Raw genomic sequence first — 20,260 nt, forward strand, 5'->3', positions numbered from 1 at the left:
TTGAAATGAATTAAATACATATTTAACAAAGAACGAGGGGCCTATTTTATCTGTACGGGTTTCATCTGAATTTGATTTTGTGCCAGAATCGACCGTTATCAAACCTTGTCCTTCAATGATAACGTTGCTGATGCTTATTGTTTGTGGAAAAGGATGTGAGTGAGAAAGTCTTTGCATGGTGATCAGGACGGCTTAAGTTTTATCATCATTCATCTGCAGCTTGTTACATCTCATCCATGACTTCATATTGGAAATGCATCTCTCTGCGCCTGGGATGGTAACCTCAACTTCAGCTGGTTAGCTAGATTGTTACATTGGGTATCATCAGGATACAATTGCTGAGACACCGGATGTCGATCTATGACACTTCAGAGCGGCTGAGTGTACAGAATGAAGAGAACAGGACCGAGAACACAACCTTGTGGACCATCAAAAACAGATAAAATGGGCTGGAATATTTTCCATTTGCGGATATAACTGATGTCCTGTCCACTAAGTAGGACTTGAACCATAGCAATGGTGTATTGTGAATACCAAAAACATGCTGGAAATGGTGGAGTAATACACTATGGTCTAATGTGTCAAATACCGCAGACAAGTCAACGACGGGGAGGGTCGTGATTTGCCAATATCCAAAGCAGAGAAAAGGTCGTTAACTACTCTCAGAAGGGCAGTTTCACTATTATGGCGAGAGCGATACGCAGACATCACGCGTGCCCGATCTGTTGCTATACATATATATCAGTATTCATCTATAATTTCCTGTATTGCAAAGAACTCAAAATGACAGTCACAATGAGGCTGAATGAGATTATTAGAATTACCAATATTTCTTTGAGGATAGAGAAACATTGCTGTCATTTTTCTATTAAGTAATTTCGATCTCCTTAACTAATCTAATAATAGAAAAAAAACTAGATATATTACATAACAAAAATAAATCTTTGGAATAAATAAATTCATTTCATCATGAAATCAATTAGATCCTGATACACACGATTTTATAATAAATAATAAAAATTGTGCTTGTTTGTGATCTTTGTGATCTTTTGATTTTTAACGTAGCTTTTAACAGTTTTTCAGTCATGTCGCTACGATGTCTGCAATGTGGCAGTTTATAGTGATGCCCAGCACTGGGGCATCATGCCGCAGACATGTAGCATGATGTCCCACCCAGTCACATTATCCTGACACCAGGCCGACCAGTCCTAACACTAACCTCTTAATGCTGAACGCCAAGCAAGGCAGCTGTTAGTACCATTTTTGTAAGTCTCTGGTATGACTCGGCCGGGGATCGAACCCACGACCTCCCGCATCCGGTGCTTGTTTGAATCACCTTTTTGAATAATGTAGCTAACAAGAAACAAATGAAGATAAATGTGTGTGTGTGTGTGTGTGGATGTTTACGTAGTTTTAACGATTTAGGATACCTTCATTGTGACAGCTTATACTGATGTTTGGGCATCATGCCGCAGACATGTAACATCATGTCCCACCCAGTCACATTATCCTGACACCATGCTGACCAGTCCTAACACTAGCCTCTTAATGCTGAGCGCTTAGCGAGGCAGCTATTGGTACCATTTTTCATACGTCTGTGGTATGTCTCGGCGGGGATTCGAACACGCGACCTCCCACATCTGAGGCATAGGCTCTAACCACTAGGCCACCGGAATGATGATAAATAATAGCTAAATATAAACAGAAATGAGAATATTAACTTCTTGCTCTAGCACATCTATCTCTTATAAATGGAACATGGGTGCACGTCATATCATTTTTCTGCGGTGTGTGACGTTATCATCATTATACATTAAAACACAGTAAATACTGATTCCCACGCCTTAAGCCAAACTGTTATATGAAGTATCCTTAAACAAAATATATATAGAAAACAGGGCCCGTGGTAAGGCACCAGCAATTAGATGGAGCCCGAGAGCTGGAATCATGAAAACAAGTCAACTCCTAGTGTGAGACAAAAAGTGTGAGGTAGTACACGGAAACTACAGTTCAGTGCTCTGGAAGAAGGCAAAGATGTCGAAGACAAAAAAGAAGAAGAAACAAAAAACCAAGGAGAAGAGAAAGAAAAAAAATCATTCAAGGGAGACCAACCACTCTGCACACCAAACTGATGGCCGTCACGCTTAAACAGCATCACACAGCTAAATAGAACAAGCGCAAGATGAAGAGATCGAGGAGGCAGTGGAATAAGATGAAGAGTTTGCCTAGAAAGGCAACGGCTTTTGGATATGACATTTCAGCAGGCAATAGAAGACTTAAAATATTTTGCTTAGAAATCGCTGAAAATCCCGTAAATCAGTGATACAACAATGGCAGTTTGGTGTGCACATACTATGACTCTACTACCGAAAGACATATGAGCAACATCATTTTTCTACTCTGGTGGAGACAGCAGAATAGCCGACAGATACCCAAGGATTAGATGCGTTCCCGGAGCAAAAGTTCGAAGAAGTTCTGATTGTGGAGGAATGTAGAGAAGACGACGACCGCAGAAGAACATTCAATAGTATGTTACAGATAGGAAAATATTTAACTTCAATTGTACGCGAGACTAAATTTCGAATGTGGTCTACACAGAATAGGTAATAAGGAAAGCGCGATTTCGTTAACTGAGCGGAATTTGACTAATAGTACTACTTGGCGTTTTTGGGACGTTCCGGTCGACGTTTGGAGATTTCTGCACATCCATTTTCTTGTCTTGCACTCTCGGACATGCAAGACGAGTGTGTGTACCGATTCCCACTTGTCCAGTAAAAAATTGGCCCTGAAGAGCGTGTATACAGGGAACAGGCAATAATCACTTGCACATGGATCTTTGGTCGTACACGAGTACAGTTCATAATCAGCCAGTAAGTATACAGCGCAGGTGCGTAGAATTCGAGATACTAAGTACGTCAGCGATAAAGAGAATCAACACAGTGAAGCAAGGCGAGCTTGCCAGCCAATGTTATGATTTCAACGCAAGTACCACGGACCAGTTCCTAGGTAAAACTCTTGCGGCTAGCTAGAGCCTGAGAGCTGGTGTTAAGAGAACGATTTTATTATTAATATGGGATGACACGATTGATGACGTAGCCGGTGATGAAAGGTATGGGTCTTGGGAAGCATCCAGGACGAGGAAGAACAAGAAACGGAACCAGATGAGGAAACAATCACTTACAAGGCTAATGACAACCCTGTACCCGTTCGAACAACTCCAGTCACGTAACAGAGACACGTCACCTAGCAGCAGAGAGGGTGAACAGACCTTTCGCTAAAACGTCATTTTTTAAAAAAAATAAAGCTTCCTACGAAAATGTTTTTATAAAAGGTCAATAACGCCAAACCAAAACCTCAAGCTTACAGAGAGTTTCTCTGATTGGGTTAGTTTATTTTGTTACTTTTTTTCTTTCCATAGTTTTTTTTTTAAAGTATGCACATTTGCCTATAAAAGCCGTACGTTTTATTGAAGTCGCACCCTCTCTGCTGCTATAATTAAATCATTGTTCTATCAGTCTCTCAACCAAATATTTTATAAATACCTATACGATATCGTGATCGAGGATCGTGTACATTTATTGTTATAAATCCGTGTGGATTAATTAAATCAATATTAATATGATAACGGCGCCAGCTACGGAATCGTATACAGCTAGATTAGCTCGAGAGCGACTAGAGGAAATAAAGACATTTCTTCCCGACCGTGATTCTGTCAAACAAAAACTGCATAAACGTCAGGAATCTCAAGTTGAATTTGCAGAAGTTACAGAACAATTATTAAAACCAATTACAAAATTTACTGAGAGAGTTGTAGATGCTACAGAAGGTCTTTTTCCGACGTTGGAACGAACTGCTACAGATACTAGAAAAATAGCAGAAAGAACTAAGAAAACAAAGAGGATTTTACGAGAACTTCCAACTGAAATAGCTGCTGCACAACCTCCCCCTGTAGGCGAAGAAATACTTGAAGGTATTCCTGAATTAAAAGATCTTGCACCAAAACGTAAAGTAAGAAAAGAAATATTGAACTGATCAAAAAATGTAGAGATTACTTTATTGAAGAACTTAAAGATATTAAAGAAGATATATTACCCAGATTAATATTAAATAGTATTTTTGATAAGCCTAAATATTTAAAACCCGATTAAGAAAATATAAGTGATGATACTTTTATTAAATGGATATATCGCATAGTTCACAACAAAAAACAAGCCAGAGATTATGATCTAACATATGTAAAACTTGTTAATGACATAATAAAACTTTATAATGAGGTACTGGAACAAATTCCTCAACGAAACCCTCTTCCACCGCAACCTTCTAGGCAGGAACCTTTATATCAGCTTCCTCCACGCCAGCAACAAATAGAACGACAAAAGGAAAAGCCAGTCTCCTTCACAACTTCCCCGACCACAGCAATAAAAACCACAATCTCCCAGAAAACCTTCGGAATTAATTAATATTAAAAATAAATTTACAAATAAGGGCACTGAACTTATTAGAAAAAAATTATGACGATGCAGTAAGTATTGTCACACGGGGATATAATGACATAGCAAAATATGTAAAACCTAAATTTGTTGAATCCTGGCAAAATGAAGATGATTTGGCTAAAGATGTACATTATATACTTACAAATAGACCTTTCAAGTATGAGAGCGATTATCGTGAATGTTTCTGTGATGTGAGAAGACAAAGATAAGATGGTGCATCTAAATCATCATTAACTATACAACATATTAAGGAAAAATATATTGGCGATGATTCTTCCAGCGCGACTGGAAGTGATTTTTCTTCACTGACTACATCAGGAGGTAGTGGTTTTATTTCCAACGTAGATAGACTAGAAATTTTGGTTGGAGGAAAACGTGCTGGAAATAATTCTCTGAAAATAATCAATGAAATCTCTGATATTTGTCGAAGATTATTTACAGGCGGTATCATAGACATCAATGTTTATCGATCTCTCAGCGATGAAATTGCTGATAATTATTACAGTGATTAGATAAATGAATGACAAATAAGATGATTATACATAATGCTCAACATAGACCGATCATGATCAGAGTGATAAATTCGCGATTACCAGTCTATAGAGCGATTTACGGTGATGGACTTGGTGATGTTGTTCAAGGTTTTTGTTTTAAACAGAACGGTTCCAAAAATAATACCATTTGTAAAGGAACAAGGTATGAAAGCTGTTGATCTTGTTCGTGAAAATATTCATGGTGCAATTAGTAATGTTGCCGGTAAAGCGTTTTCGACAATCAAGGATAGACTGTCATGGTTAGTACAACGAAAACCCCAACTACCAGTAAAACTTGCCAGCACTGAGGTTATGCCTGCAAATGTCAATAAAATATTAAATCAAGCAGCAAATCAAAAACTAGCAGAGAAGAATGATGAAGCAGAAGATCCATGTCAAAGAAAGAGAAGAAAAAAATACAAGTTTTATTTCATGAAGTGGTCTTCGTTTTAGACGATAATAAATAATTTAAAAAATATTTAAGTGTGTTTCCGATCCAGCGTTTGATATGGTCCTTAAAGATGAATCAGTGCGTGATTATCATTTACATTTTATTGACGCACAACAACCGAATCAGCCTGTAAGGATTGAATTACAAGTTCAAGATACAAGCAGATATTTTCTACCCGCTGAGGCTTTTATTGAAGTAGAAGGTGACATTATAAAAACAGATGGTATTAAAGAGTTGTTTGACAGTGCTACGTATATGATTGATGGGAAAAATATTGAAACGATTCAGAAAGATGTTGATGTTACTGCAACAATAATAGGTCTTGCAAGATATTCTGATGATTATACAATATCAGCTGGTCCGTCAGTGATGTTAGCCAAAGATAATAACTAACGACCCTGATTATCAGAAATAAATAATAGCACGACCAAAATACTTTGCTGGAAACGCATCTGTTGATGTAGAAACTATGGTTATTTCCCTTAATCAGGATTACAATTTAGGATTTGCAACACTTCGATTAATGTTGAGAATTGTTCGCAGAAGATTTCCATTCGCTATTCCACCGTCCCACATCTTTGGATTTTGCAGAAATGTTAGAAAAGTTATTTTTGGGGCTAAACATACAGTTGTACTTCTTAGAAAGGGTGATGATAATGACGCTATCTGGTGCGTTCTAGGAGCTGATGCTTGTAAAGTAAACAAATTGACAAAACTTTTATTGTGGATGCCGATAATTTACTCCAACAATTGCTGAAGAACAAAGATGACTTTCTTTTATGGATACAGGTGGTAAATTATTGTTGTCATGGTTAACAGTAACCACAGATAGTGTTCAAAGTAATGATAATGGTTTATTTACATGGCATACCGTCATGTCGGCCAATTCTGCGCGTCGGGTAATTCTGCGCAACGATACGTCATTTCTGAAAACATTGTATCACGTGCTATTTTGGGTCAAAAATCCATTATGTATCCAGAAAGAACAATCGTACATTAATTAAGAAAGGTGATATTCATAAAGTGTACAAAAATATCCGACATTTAGACTCGAAATGCACATAAAAATGTGATTTCTAAATGGCAACGTGAAGACCCACTCCATGACCTTCGTGAACCTGTAACCCAGAAAATTCGATTTACTATGCATCCTTTAGAATCATGCAAGACAAATACATTATATAAAAGATGGAAATGTGTACATTAAAACAAAACTGTATTTCAATCCAAGTTTCCAATTTCGCAAGAAGTTGCCCCACACGTACAAAATCGTCTACTACCCAACGTGTCTACTTGCCGCTAGAACATAAATTATCAACAAATTCCCCGGCGTATAGTCTGTTTCTAAATTCTGTAGTAATTTTTCCCCATCAACAAAACGTTGTAATCACATTACATCCTATTCATTGTTGTTTCTCTTCCACGTAATGGCTTAATTTTCTTAAAATGTTGAACTTTACCAACTTTTTTTTACAAGATCGGTTTAGTTTGCTTAATATCTCTTGCCATTTATTGGCATTTTTACGTTCAAGTTTGTAAAACTAGCTATAAACCTGACCTAATTACTCGACTGAACTGCTGACAGAAACAGTCCAAAGTAATATATTTCATTTCTGCAGCCCGATGGATAAACATTAGATCTTTTCAAAGCTATGCGCAGAATAGGCCGACATTTCGCGAGTCAGGAAAACAGGGTGGTGGTATCCTCAGTGTCCAAAATTAATATTATTTTGAACAGAATAATCTGGTGACAACTGCGTTTTATTTTCAAATGGTAAGCATTGCTGTATTGTATTTTTGTCAATCGCTCGAATTCGGTATGCGTTTTGCTTCTATATTTGAAACGAAAACCTTAGGTGCGCAGAAATGCCCGACAGCAATGTATATCATCTGCACCAAGACATATTTTTTATTGCTTTTCAGAATTCTGAGCGATTAAAATCTCAGAATCATAGTCATATGATATTTGACAAGCTTGGAGTTAGTAAAGTTTCATTAAGAATAAACGGACATCAGGAACCATCTGAAGATATATTATTAAATTTTGAAAATAATCATATAGCATGTGGATATCATCGTTTGATGACATTAATGGACGTAATCAAAATAGGTTTTATAAGTCTGTATCTGATCTAATACTTCTCTTTGAACATCTTGATTTGAGTAGACAATCTGTCGTTGATGTTCATTTTTGACCTCGCGTAAAGCCAGGTGGAGGTTTTAATTGCAGAACAATCGCTGTTATATTCAGCGACAAATCGATGTTAATTGAGGGTGCTAGTGGACGAATGAAAGTTATTGATGCCCCGTTAGAAAACATGCAACTAATCACTCACGATATTTATAGTGTCATATCATCATGTTAGTTTCAGTCTGACTCCTGGTCAGGTTAAAAGAACTTCAATCAAGATCAGCAAAGAACTGCGGAATAAAAATATCACTAAAAAAAGATCAGATCACAAGTGGTCAAAATAATATATCATTGTCACGCATAAAAACACCTCTACAATTTTCAAGTTTAATTTTTTAGCAGCTTCAACTAAACCAAAATCTGACATTGGAGAGATTACCGAATTGTTCCTGGAAGTCTAAGACCTTTTCCGTACGATAAGGGGTTCCTGGTAATCTTAGGCCTTTCCCTCTCTTTTTATTCCTGTTCATGTTATTAATATTTTTGATGCGATATGACCAGCAGCTCCAACAGCACCAAGTGATTGATCCACGTGGAAATTTGTATTTTGATTTGTATGGGTTGGCACCACCAAAGGGATTGTTAAATTACGCAAACACAATAACAAATCAAGTCTGTTTTTCAACATTACAAACACAAACAATAACCCATCCGCCCAAATGCAGGCGTGAAGCAACTGTTGTACTCGACGTTATATCAAAATCAACATTACCACCTCATTACGTCATACACGATTATACAAGTAGCCGCTTATCTTTTTAAACAGATTTTAGAGTATAATGGTATATATTTACCGAAGATCTTCTATAAAAGACAAGAGAGAGAAAAAAGATGACACTGATTTGTCAAATTACGCGACTAAAGATGAAATTGCCGATATTATGAACCTCTCTAGAGTTTACCGAGATGAAGTTGTTATTTTTCAGTATAAATTCGGTGTTTTAAAGACGAGTAATATCAAATGGAATGACATAGTTCATAGAGCTCTCGGTGCTATTACGGATAATATTCCAGTATTTACTGATAGTGGTAGAATCAGAGACTCAAATATATCAATCGCAACTATTAGAAATGAAATTGCAAAAAGTGTTGCTAATCATTTACGATCTATCGGTGATATAATGCCAAGTGAACTCAGCATGGATGGAAATACAAAGTTGTTTTAAGAGATACATCATCTGATGAAGATGCTACAACAAAAAAATATGTCGATAATAACTATAATACAGTAGATACTAAATTAACCATGCTGCGGGGTGAATATGACTTTCACGTCAGTATGTTTTCAAATCTTCGTAGACATTCTCAAAAAATCAATAGAATCGCAGATGATTTCTTAGGACGTCCGCTGACTGTTGTCGTAAAACTCTCTGAAATTAACACAAAACTTGGTGATATTTAAACAGCTATATCAGATATTGAAACGATTAGAAAAAATAGAATATGTTATAATTGGAATTCCTAATATCGTAAAAACAAATTTAATCTGATTAAAATTCCCCACAAGCAGATTATCAACGTGGTATACACAGTGTCATCTCAACATAGTTACAGCAAAATAACACTATGAAACATACCGCGGAAGCCACTGGTGTGTACAGGCTGTCCGTGTTCAGCGGTGCAAAATTTTGTATCTTTACTACGTATCCTTGGCGTCATTCAACTAATATTTTTTCTGGAACCGGGAGACGAAGAAACATTTATGCTAGAATCATCTGATGAATAATAAACCGCAGCGTCTTACTCGTGGTGTCTGGATTTTGTCGCTCAAACACCTCAGTTGATTACTAAATAAAATATAATGAGCCTTCGAATCAATGTTCAGAAGTTTAGGTACAATCAAGCACTCGAATGTCAAACTAACTAAAAAATATCGTTGACTAGTATAGAGTAAAAGTAAAAGTATCGTAGACGTGTAGTTGTTGATATAATTGTGTATTCGGCGTCTGCTGCTATTCATGGAGCCGGCGTATTATTGTCAACAACAACACCATCGCTAACGATGGCACCGGCAGTTGTAACCATTTGTGATTCAACCGCAACAACAATTGCTGCTATTTTTAATATCATTGCAAATAAATATGTACGTGCACAAAGTCAAAATCCATGGTTATATAGTAAAATTACATACAGGAACGCTAGCATACTCTAAATCATCCTCATCTATACCAGGAAGTCTTAACAATGGAACAATATCAGATAGCGAGTTCACGGAGATTATTAAGATTTATAAGGAAGTAATGGCTGTGATATAATCCACGCCTGATTTAAATAATAATACTAATGATAATGTCAACTCCACTGACGTTTTCAGGCGAAATACTACAAATGATATCGGTAAGCTCAACTATTCCAGGATTTAGTGTTAACTTTCCATCTGCAATTCCAGTGAAAGAAATAGCTCTGCACAATTACGAGTTTATTACAGCTGGACAAATATCCGATCAAAATCATACGGTGGATTACCAGCAAATAATTCGCTTGTATTTGCAAATAAAAATTAAGATGATAAATCTCTCGATTGGCAAGTTATCAAAATTCCTACAGGTAAATATAAAATCGAACAAACGAACGATGAAGTCCAACGCAAAATAAAATCTATAAGAGGGGGAGAATAAAAAATATCTATAACAGTTCACGAACCAACATTATCAGCTGCGATAGAAATAAATTCGAAAAAGTACGAATCATCAATTCGAAGCGTTTTAGGATAACCTGAAATAGCACCAGAGTATAAAGGACCTCCAAAAACCAGAGTTAAATGAATTCCTTACAGGCAAAACAATATTAATAACAGTTCCAAAATATGGAGGAGACGTTCCGTGGTGGTTTGTGGGAAGAGGAAGCATACTATTTCGGCATGGTCCAGAAGATCATGAAAACTATTTTACTACAACTGATGGTAAAAAAGTATATAAACAATTGGTAGAACAGTATATGATACAGCTTAGGAAAAGCCTTTTCCACATATCTGTATTTTTATAAAAACTTTTACTGATGAAATTAAACTTGAACATTGAAGCGTACTTAACAATCTACAAAATGTATTTCCTAGTATAATACAATATTATAGTAACGATGTAAAACAACAAATCATTGAAACACTTCAATTTTATCAGATATTGAATATGCCGACTATCTTATTATTGATGAAAAAATAAAATGCAGTACAGGAACAGGAAGAAGAATAGGTTATGATACTACATTAAAAATATATTTGTTGATTATTACAAAATAACGGAGCAGAATTACCAACATTTATAATACCAGAAGTTAAAACCGACGAGCTAAAAAAAGATCAGTTAACGATCTTATTACTGAAAACTTTCCAAAAATTGTTTGAGTCATGGGGAAAAATACCCCCACCAGCATCTCTTCCCAGACATAACAATGATCCGTATGGTGGCGGCATACATATTTCACTGGGAATTGTAAATATAGCTTCAACTATTGCAATCAATCTTGTATGTGACGCAATTGATGGCAGTTATCAAACAGATCTTCAAAAGTCTAGTCAAGCTCAACAAGGATATATTTTATATACATTTACGCCTCAACTACCTCCTAGATATTTGATTGGACAAGAACCGATTGATCCGGTTTATCTACGATGACATAATAATTTATTATCAAGATTGCATCTTAAACCGACTGACCAAAGCGGACATTTAATTGATTTAAGAAATGAAAATTTGATTATAAATCTCTACGTAAGATCTTAACGATTTCATGTGTATATTCAAATTATCGAAAGAAAGTTGTACAATAATAATTTCATAATCAAATATATATTTATAACAGAATCTTTTAATTTTTTTATTTCTCAGGTAGAATAAAAGTCAGAGGATAATTGACTACGACATTGCCGTTTCATTTTCATCAGTGACGTTGTCCATACTTTCACTTTCAAAATTCCATTTACTATTTTCAATTTCGTCACTACTTTCACTTTCACTAATAACTTTATCATTGTTTTTATTTTCAAGATCGGACATACACTTTTTTTTATCTGCTTCACGTGCTTGTCAAGAACTTTTTTCGTTTCGTATTCGTGAGCTAATTCTGATCTATTTTTTTCGATCACGCCTGAGAAAGATACGAACTTTTTAACTTCCGTATCTCTTACAGTAGCCAATTATTGGAACATAGCTTACTGGATGAGCTTAATAAATCTGTATTCTGTTGGTAGTGTATATATGTCTTCAAATTTACCTTTTTGCAATGATTCAAAACCACAAATATTTTTTCTGGATTGAATTTAATTATTATGCCGCCTTTAATAAAAAAATTATTGCAGAAAATTATCATTAATATTTTCATCATTCATTATAAAATATAAAAAAAAACATCTATTTCAAATTTTTAAAAATATTTACATATTTATTGTATTAGGCTATTTACAGCGCATATACAATCTTAATTCGAAGGACGGCACAACACATATAGTAGCATATTTACAGCATTGTATTAAGCTATTTACAGCGTATATACAATCTTAATACTAAGGCCCAGTTAGGAATACCACTCAGTGTCATGACAATGGTTCAGTCAGGAATACCACATAGTGCCATGATAATGGTTCAGTCATGATCATGGTTCAGTCAGGAATACCACATAGTGCCATGATAATGGTTCAGTCATGACCATGGTTCGGTCAGGAATACCACATAGTGTCATTACAATGGTTCAGTCATGACAATGGTTTAGTCAGAAAACTACATAGTGTCATCACAATGGTTCAGTCAGGAATAATACATATAATCTTAATTCTAAGGACGGCACAATACATATACGAAATAATTCTTTACGTTCAACAGATTTTTGACACACACCCCAATAATCAACCCGGGGAGAGTGCAAAAAAGCACACACCACATGGTGAAATGATGGGAGTTCGAGCTTGGGGTGGACCGCCACTTTTTTAATTATCGCCACCGTATTCAGTATGTCAGTCTCGAGATTCGAACGCCCATCCCCAACTATGAGAATCAGATACGCTAGCGATGCACTATGTTCCAATCTTATAGATAAGTGTTTTAGAAATTATTATAAAGTTACATATGCTGGATTGCTACAGATGATTATAATACAGTACTGAGTAAAATCACAGCGTGAACTTATTTTCTATTTTCCAGAACACACTGTATCAAATAATCGCACATTATGTTTCTGCCTTGACTTTGTAGGTTGAAATATACAGCAATTTACCTAGATATTTTAAAATAGCTTAGCTGTATTGTACATGTAACGGCGTGAGTAACCACTGTTTCTGCTTTGATTTTGCCGATAAGTCAGAAACCGTAAATATCATTCTACTAATTTGAACCATTATACAACTATGTTACTTCACTGATATTATTACACAGATGGTAAATTAATTAATTACGGTTTCAAAAAAGTAAGCTCAACGGAGAAAGATATGCTACAAAGTTATATTCCTTCATTCAGGTCGTTCGCAGTAACAACTAAGGTAACTACTGAATTACTCTGCCGGAGAGAGACAGAGTTATCTTCCTTAAGTAATAGAAGTTTCAGAATGAGAAAATAACATAACCGTTCTATCATGACATTATACCCAGCATAAAAAAGTACCTACACACTTTGCGACTGGGGAACTTCCACAACTACATACATACATACATACATACATATATATATATATATATATATATATATATATATATATATATATATATATATATATATATATATATATATATATATATATATATATATATATATAATACGAACTGGAATTATTCCCACCTACAATAGAAGTCTCAGAATGAACAAATACTTATTCTAACAATGAAAATGATCACACCAAAAAAATTTAATAAATAGATATTAATATAGTATTAGTAGCAACCCTACTTAATTACTATAACGGATATATCTTAGCTTTACAGAGTTATCTCGCATCAACTATAATGAAAAATTATTGGTATATTTTATCAGCGATGCGCTGAACAAACGGCATGCAAATATCACAGTATTTTCCAGCTGCGTTTATTGATTGAAATTTTATTTCGTCACCGGTCTCCGTATTTATCGATTTAACCGCCCTTTTTGCAATTGTTTTATGCAAACCAATTTCACCAAATTTACAATTTTGAGTCCTTGTAATAGCTCACTAATTACATAAATAATTAGTTTTTATTCGAATCAATATAATGGATTACAAGACCGTCTTCGATTACTCCATGACAACATTCGTAAATAAATTCATGAGAATAATACTTTTTATTTGCATCAACACCAAGCATTAGATAACCAGAAATACTATTAACATAACCGACTGGTTTGTTTTTAGTCGACAGTGCCTAATCATACCATCACGAGATGCCTCGTAATCCTTAATGATTGGATGCCTCACACATTCTTTTTGTTCCATTGATATATGATATTATTTGTTTAAATGATTATTTGTCTAAATTATTTTTTCAATATCTAGCAAGATAGTTTTCAGCGTTTCTTTTAACATTATCATTATTCTTGTTGTTATGTTTTTATCATAGTATCTTTTGAGATCTTTGTATTTTAACCACCATATTGCACACACAACTGCGTGTTTTCTCTAACCCCAACGCCACAATTCAAACACGGTTTTGGTCCTAAACTCCCTCTCCGTACACTTTGTAAATGATATCCGCAGAATTCATTTACACAAGATTTGTCACAATGAGTTGTAGGACGTATCATAAACCATTTACATTTATTCTTTGTTTGAATCATTATATATATATATATATATATATATATATATATATATATATATATATATATATATATATATATATATATATACACATTATTCGATTTAAACATATACTTATTTTAATTATAATCTGGAAAAATTAACAGAGAGTAAAATAAAGCCTTCTAAAGACAAATGTAACCTTGACAGAATATCCCCTGACTTACGATGCAAACTCTGGTTGATCCGACGAATGAAAGTGTGATTAATACTGTTCATGACGTCAAGAAAGAATTGAATGAAGATGGTGCGTCTCATGTGTGGTCGACGTTCAAAATCATATGCCACACTGATGGTGTCGACAAAGTCGTGGATGCTACAATGAATGACAAACGAACAGTGACGATTATTAATTATATCGATAATCAAAGATATTTTTCAGAGTAAAGTTTATTGTATTAGCATTTGGAAATGCAGTGGCATGCCCCTGGACAAACCATAGCCCCTGGCATGTGCTGATATGGGCAGGATTCTAACCCGCGACCTTTCTCTTGCGAGTCCTGGAGACTCCTTACCATTTATAGTATTTCACCCCTGTCGTACATAAAGCGCGGTATCGCAAAACATCATAATATACAGAAAGGCTCTGATTTCTATAAACTTAATGTAAGACTTGAACAAACAAGGAGTGCTGAAATGGTATTGTATTTCAGATCCAGGTTTTGCTGATTTATCGCGTTCTTCTTCTAAACACAATGCTATCATTTGTAACGATAAAATAATTTACATTTTATCAAAACAGAAAAGAGGTTGCAATGAAATTATCTAGTACATTTCGGTTGACACGAACTAAGATGTGATACAAAAACATTATACAGTAAAGAAATTATGCCACTATAGGTTTCGACAGACAAATAAGTTGGGAGAGACAGACAGACAGATATACAGAGAGACAGAGAGAAAGGGAGAGGAGAGAGAGATGGGGGATTGTTCTGGGCGAATAAACAAATTACATGTTTAGAAAATCTTTTTTAACATATAAAATGAAGTAGATCAAAAACATCTAATCGAGGGAGAACATACTGATGAGCTTCGGATATTAATTATTAATTGTTGATTTGTATCTTTCTAAGCCATGCCCAGTGTTTGGAAGCTTTTCCTTTGCCTCCATTTCTACAAACCCACTTACAAATCAGGAACGAAAACAAAAATATAAACAAAAAACAAAGTATTCAGTAAAAATTGATTAACACACAAGTTCAACTTTTTTCTTATCTAAACAAATAAGCAGTCTGATTTTATAAAATCAGATAAAACTAACGGAAAATAGTTTTACTTGAACAACTTATGAAGAAAAGGTTATATTTGTCACAAAGATAAGTGTTACGGTTATAATCGAGTCAAATCTACCAGCTGGTGGACGTTAAACAGTGCTTATGTTGACTTGGCCTTCTTTCAACTGTATTCTCGCCATCAAATTATCAGGATGCACACTTTTGAATAAATGAAATAACGCTTCATCGTTTTCAAGGGTGTAGCTGTTTTCAGAGATTTAAGAAATGGTTAGTGCTGAATAACTATCCTAAAGCTTCAATGCGAGAAACAATATTATCAGTAAAATTACAGTAACCGATTTTATGACTAAATAATGTTTCTTCTTTTTTAATATAAAACATCTGACACATATATCAAAGTCAAGACAAGCTATCCTGGTGAGATGATTTCCTCACTCTTTTAGAAAGTCAGAAGTCTTGAGAATAAAATACACGCAAATGCAACCCTGGTCATGGACATATAGCCACTGGCGACGGATCTGATTGGACGATCACAGTCTGTTACATATTCACCGACACAGGAAGCGTACGCCATCACGTGAGGTATATAGTTCTGCTCATGCGTACGTTGAAATAGGTGTGCCATTGGTCCACGTGCATAAATGGCGACATCTTCTGCACCATGTGTCTCGTATCTCATCGGTACAGCGGATGGAAAGACGAAATCTTTGTGAGCTGGAAATTAAAAAGCAACTAATTTACCTTTCCGTCATCGTTGTTGTAGTTGTCATCATCAGAAGGGATCTAAAGTAATTTATAAAATAGGAATCTGACGGAATAAACGATTTGTTTTATTAGTTCTCGAGCAATTGAATGACCGATGGTTAGACAAAAATATATCTATAAATGAACCTGAGGGAAATTGTAATTTTTGACGAAATTACATTGTTAGAATAGATGTCGCTGTACGAAATATCATGCACCAAAACGCTTTATTTTGGCTTCAAAGAAACGTTGAAAAGATTTCTGTGCAATGAAGTATATGCGAATAAAAAAGTGGAACCAGATCTGTAGAATAACTCTTCGCCGATGATATCGTGGGTTCCATCCCCGGTCGAGTCATATCAAAGACTTACAAAAGTGGTACTAACATCTGCCTCGCTTTGCGCTCAGCATTAAGAGGTTAGTGTTAGGACTGGTCGGCCTGGTGTCAGGATAACGTGACTGGGTGGGACATTATGCTACATGTCTGCTATGATGCCCCAGTGCTAGACATCACTATAAACTGCCACACTGCAGACATCGTAGTGATATGATTGGAAAAATTGTTAAAGCTACATTAAAATCCAAATATCACACACACACACACACACACACACACACACACATTCGTGTATATTGGAATACATGCAAATTACATTCATATCTATAGGAATAAGTGTATTATTACCATCCGATCGACTGATATTGATTATTTTCGTGCTAAGCATCTATCATAATGAAAAATGTGTCCCTCGGTGAAGCATTGGTCTTTGCATGAATTTGTTATACTGAAATTGTGCTTATAGCAAAATGGACAATTAAAGAATCTGTAAATACCTATCCTTTCAAATGAAAAAAAAAGAAATTTATTAAAAAAATATTTCTCATATTCACAGTAAATGAACTTTTAATCTTATAATATTTGTTGGGGGAGAAAATCTCTGGATTAGAAATCTGACTACCACACGGTAAGAAGTATGTAATTGTCAGTATCTACTTGGCAGTGCGTGATAAAACATACAAAACTATTCTGCAAGCGTGGACATATATTTTTGTCTTTTTCTACCTAATAATTCTGAAAGAAAAGCTGTAAGGTCCAACTTACTAGTGTCAACGCCCGTTAGATTCGTCCGATTGTTGTAGTTGTAGCTGGGACCGTTACCATATATAACGGTTGTGTAGGGAAGGTCATCAACGGGGCCCCACTCCATAGGTACAGGTTCAACAACCCCTGAAAAACACACTTATCTGTGTCAAACAATGTGAAATCACAAATATACTGATACCAGCTGACTATATGAAAATAGAAACAATTCTCAATTTAAAAATGAGATCCATGACGTATACTTGGGTATAAATGATTTAAAACATAAATGTCTGCTCTTTTCTTGAAAGATAAATCTTTATTCAGTAGCTAATGTATATACACTTGCCATGATTTGAAAGAATCTGACAGTATAAAACAAGCATCCATATCGGCGTAGTGTTTTCTCCGTTAATAATTTATGACCTTGTTTTACTTATTTTAGTCCATGGAATCACAGACAGAATGCTAATCATATGAAATGAATAATATTGAGGTCGATTTTATTTTATTTCAAGTCATATTATTTCTCAGTTAAAAAGGCAAAATTTTAGAACACTGTCACGTGATAAAACAAAACTGTTTATGTTTATGCCGAAACGTAAGCTATGGGCCATGGAGTGCAGGCATAATTTGATGGCAGTTGTATATGATAGGATGAGCCTGTTTGAAAGAAAAAAGGAAATCAAAATACAGTGACGGGCGAATGAAAATGACGATAAAAAAGGAACTTCATAATACGTTGGCATTCTCTTTCTTAGCTTTTGAAGGAACATTTGCTCCTATGATTTCAAATATATTCGTTCGCAGGTCTGTTTAATGTTCTTGTTGTCTGTCTTTTTGTTTTCCGTCCATGTATGCAATATGTGTATATAGGTATGTCTTTCAATATTACGTTGCTTCTGAATCTGTATACACGACCATCAATCTCTTGTATTCACTTTTCTAAGTTATATCGATATAAATAATAAATAAAAAAAGAATATAAGATCAGTCTGTTGTATACAATGCACAACTGCCCATGAAATTAGATCTTCGGTAAGATGAGTTCCAGCAGTGGATTACTGGGCCTTCGAACTGGATTAAACGCATCCATATAATCAGACTGATGCTGAACAGTTATCTTTTGTTCAACTCATATCTGTTTGTGATATAATTTATCTAATACGTAGATCTTGCTTGTTTACCTGTGGTATGTGGCGGCTTCCATAACTGTTTATTCCTGTGTCAAAAATTAACTCTTTCCATAATTGTTGAGTGAAAATTGCTGATGACATTGTTAAGTATATTTGCTCTTTTTTGTGTGCTTGACCATTCTCCATGATTGAGGATATAGTTTTGGGGCACATTCAAGTTTTTGCATGTTTGCAAGTTATACAGAACTTTGTTTCTTTTTAATGATACGTGAGCTCTAGGTCAAAAAATGTTTACAAACTTCAAATATTCTGAAGTGAATTTTTTCAGACATCATTTTAAAAGTCTTAGAGTCTTAGGTTTTTATATAAGGTTGAGATAAGCACAGAGTCAGTGCGAATGATGACTTGTTCCTAGGCCGCATGAAAACCCTTGGCCTCATGCGACCCGCGGGCCGTAGAGTGCCCAACCCTGATATAGACGCAATAAAGTCATTATTTGACGATATAAGCATCTTGTGAACTCTGTTTAAGCACGAGTTAACTACCTTTTAATATCGCCCAAAATCTTGTAGCAATTCACCATTATTTATGTTTTCATTTGTATTGTACATTTTTTAAAATATCATATAAAGATAAATTTGAAGATTAAATTTGCTCAGTATTCTTCGAAATCTAGCTGACAAGACAAACTGGCTACTCATCTTCTGCGTCCGGTGCGCCGTGAAATTGGCTGGCCGCGAACCGGCGGGACTGCTGCAGTATCGCATGCTGCTTCGGATACCCCATCCCCAACCAGGGATGGCTTTTTAACTTTTTCCGAGGGGGGGGGAGGCAAAACTTGAGGGGGTAGGGCAAAACTTGAGGGGGTGGGGTGGGGAAAAACTTGACGTACTTGTTAATGTTCGTATATAGGCTACAGCAGTTTTACAGCACGTGCAAATTCGAGTGGTGGGGTGGGGGTGAAATTGACGTCCCTGTCCCCAACTATACGACCATAAGTCTATTTTCTTAATTTTGATTTTTTTAAAGTGAGTTTTGCAACAACAGCTGACACCCCCAATCATAAATCAAGTTTTAAGAAATGTCATTCTGTTATCTCTTAAAATGTATACTAAAGTGATGATTCGGCGCAATTTATTCTCCGTTAGTAAAGTTATTCCTAAACGAATTTGCCAAAGAATGAGTAACTGTTACAACAAACATCATACAATTGATATGACCATAATCCCTGGAATATTAAGGTGTCACGTGCTATGATGTACATATGACAAGACAGTTTGACTATGTCAAAAGACAGACCCGAACATTCATCAATTTGTTGAATGGATTTCTAAACATGTAATTCAACACCTTTTGTCTACTTGCACTGACATAAAATGTAAATAAACGTAACGAAGCAATAATAGTATTTGTATATTTTTAACGTATAAATTCAATTTATGTTTTACTAATTTGTTTTGTAATCAAACACCGACAGTTATAGGAATTCGATCTTGTGTGGACCTTGGATTCATCGCCTATAAAACCTTAGAATTCTTGTGTATGCGTATTTGTTTTTATTTAATCCGTCTTAATAAATATAGTGTGGTGAAACAGACATGCTGCAGTAACACAATTGATCGGTGGAATGTGCAATGAC

General features: G+C 35.2%; 1 protein-coding gene across 1 annotated transcript in view; it reads right to left on the reverse strand.

Moving 5' to 3' along the window:
• Nucleotides 1-14,989: 14,989 nt before the first annotated feature.
• LOC149782478 (alkaline phosphatase-like) overlaps nucleotides 14,990-20,260 on the reverse strand; it is a 73,852-nt gene continuing 68,581 nt past the window's right edge. The window contains exons 9-10 of the mRNA XM_089935144.1: nucleotides 17,507-17,632; nucleotides 14,990-16,374 (exon numbers count right to left, since the gene is read on the reverse strand). Of these exons, the coding sequence (XP_089791270.1) occupies nucleotides 16,100-16,374; nucleotides 17,507-17,632 (401 nt within the window). The 3' untranslated portion in view covers nucleotides 14,990-16,099. The remainder of the gene's footprint in view (nucleotides 16,375-17,506; nucleotides 17,633-20,260) is intronic.

Source organism: Sinohyriopsis cumingii, chromosome 15, assembly GCF_028554795.1.
Source record: "Sinohyriopsis cumingii isolate HCF-2022 chromosome 15, ASM2855479v2, whole genome shotgun sequence".
In the NCBI taxonomy this organism is placed as follows: domain Eukaryota; kingdom Metazoa; phylum Mollusca; class Bivalvia; order Unionida; family Unionidae; genus Sinohyriopsis; species Sinohyriopsis cumingii.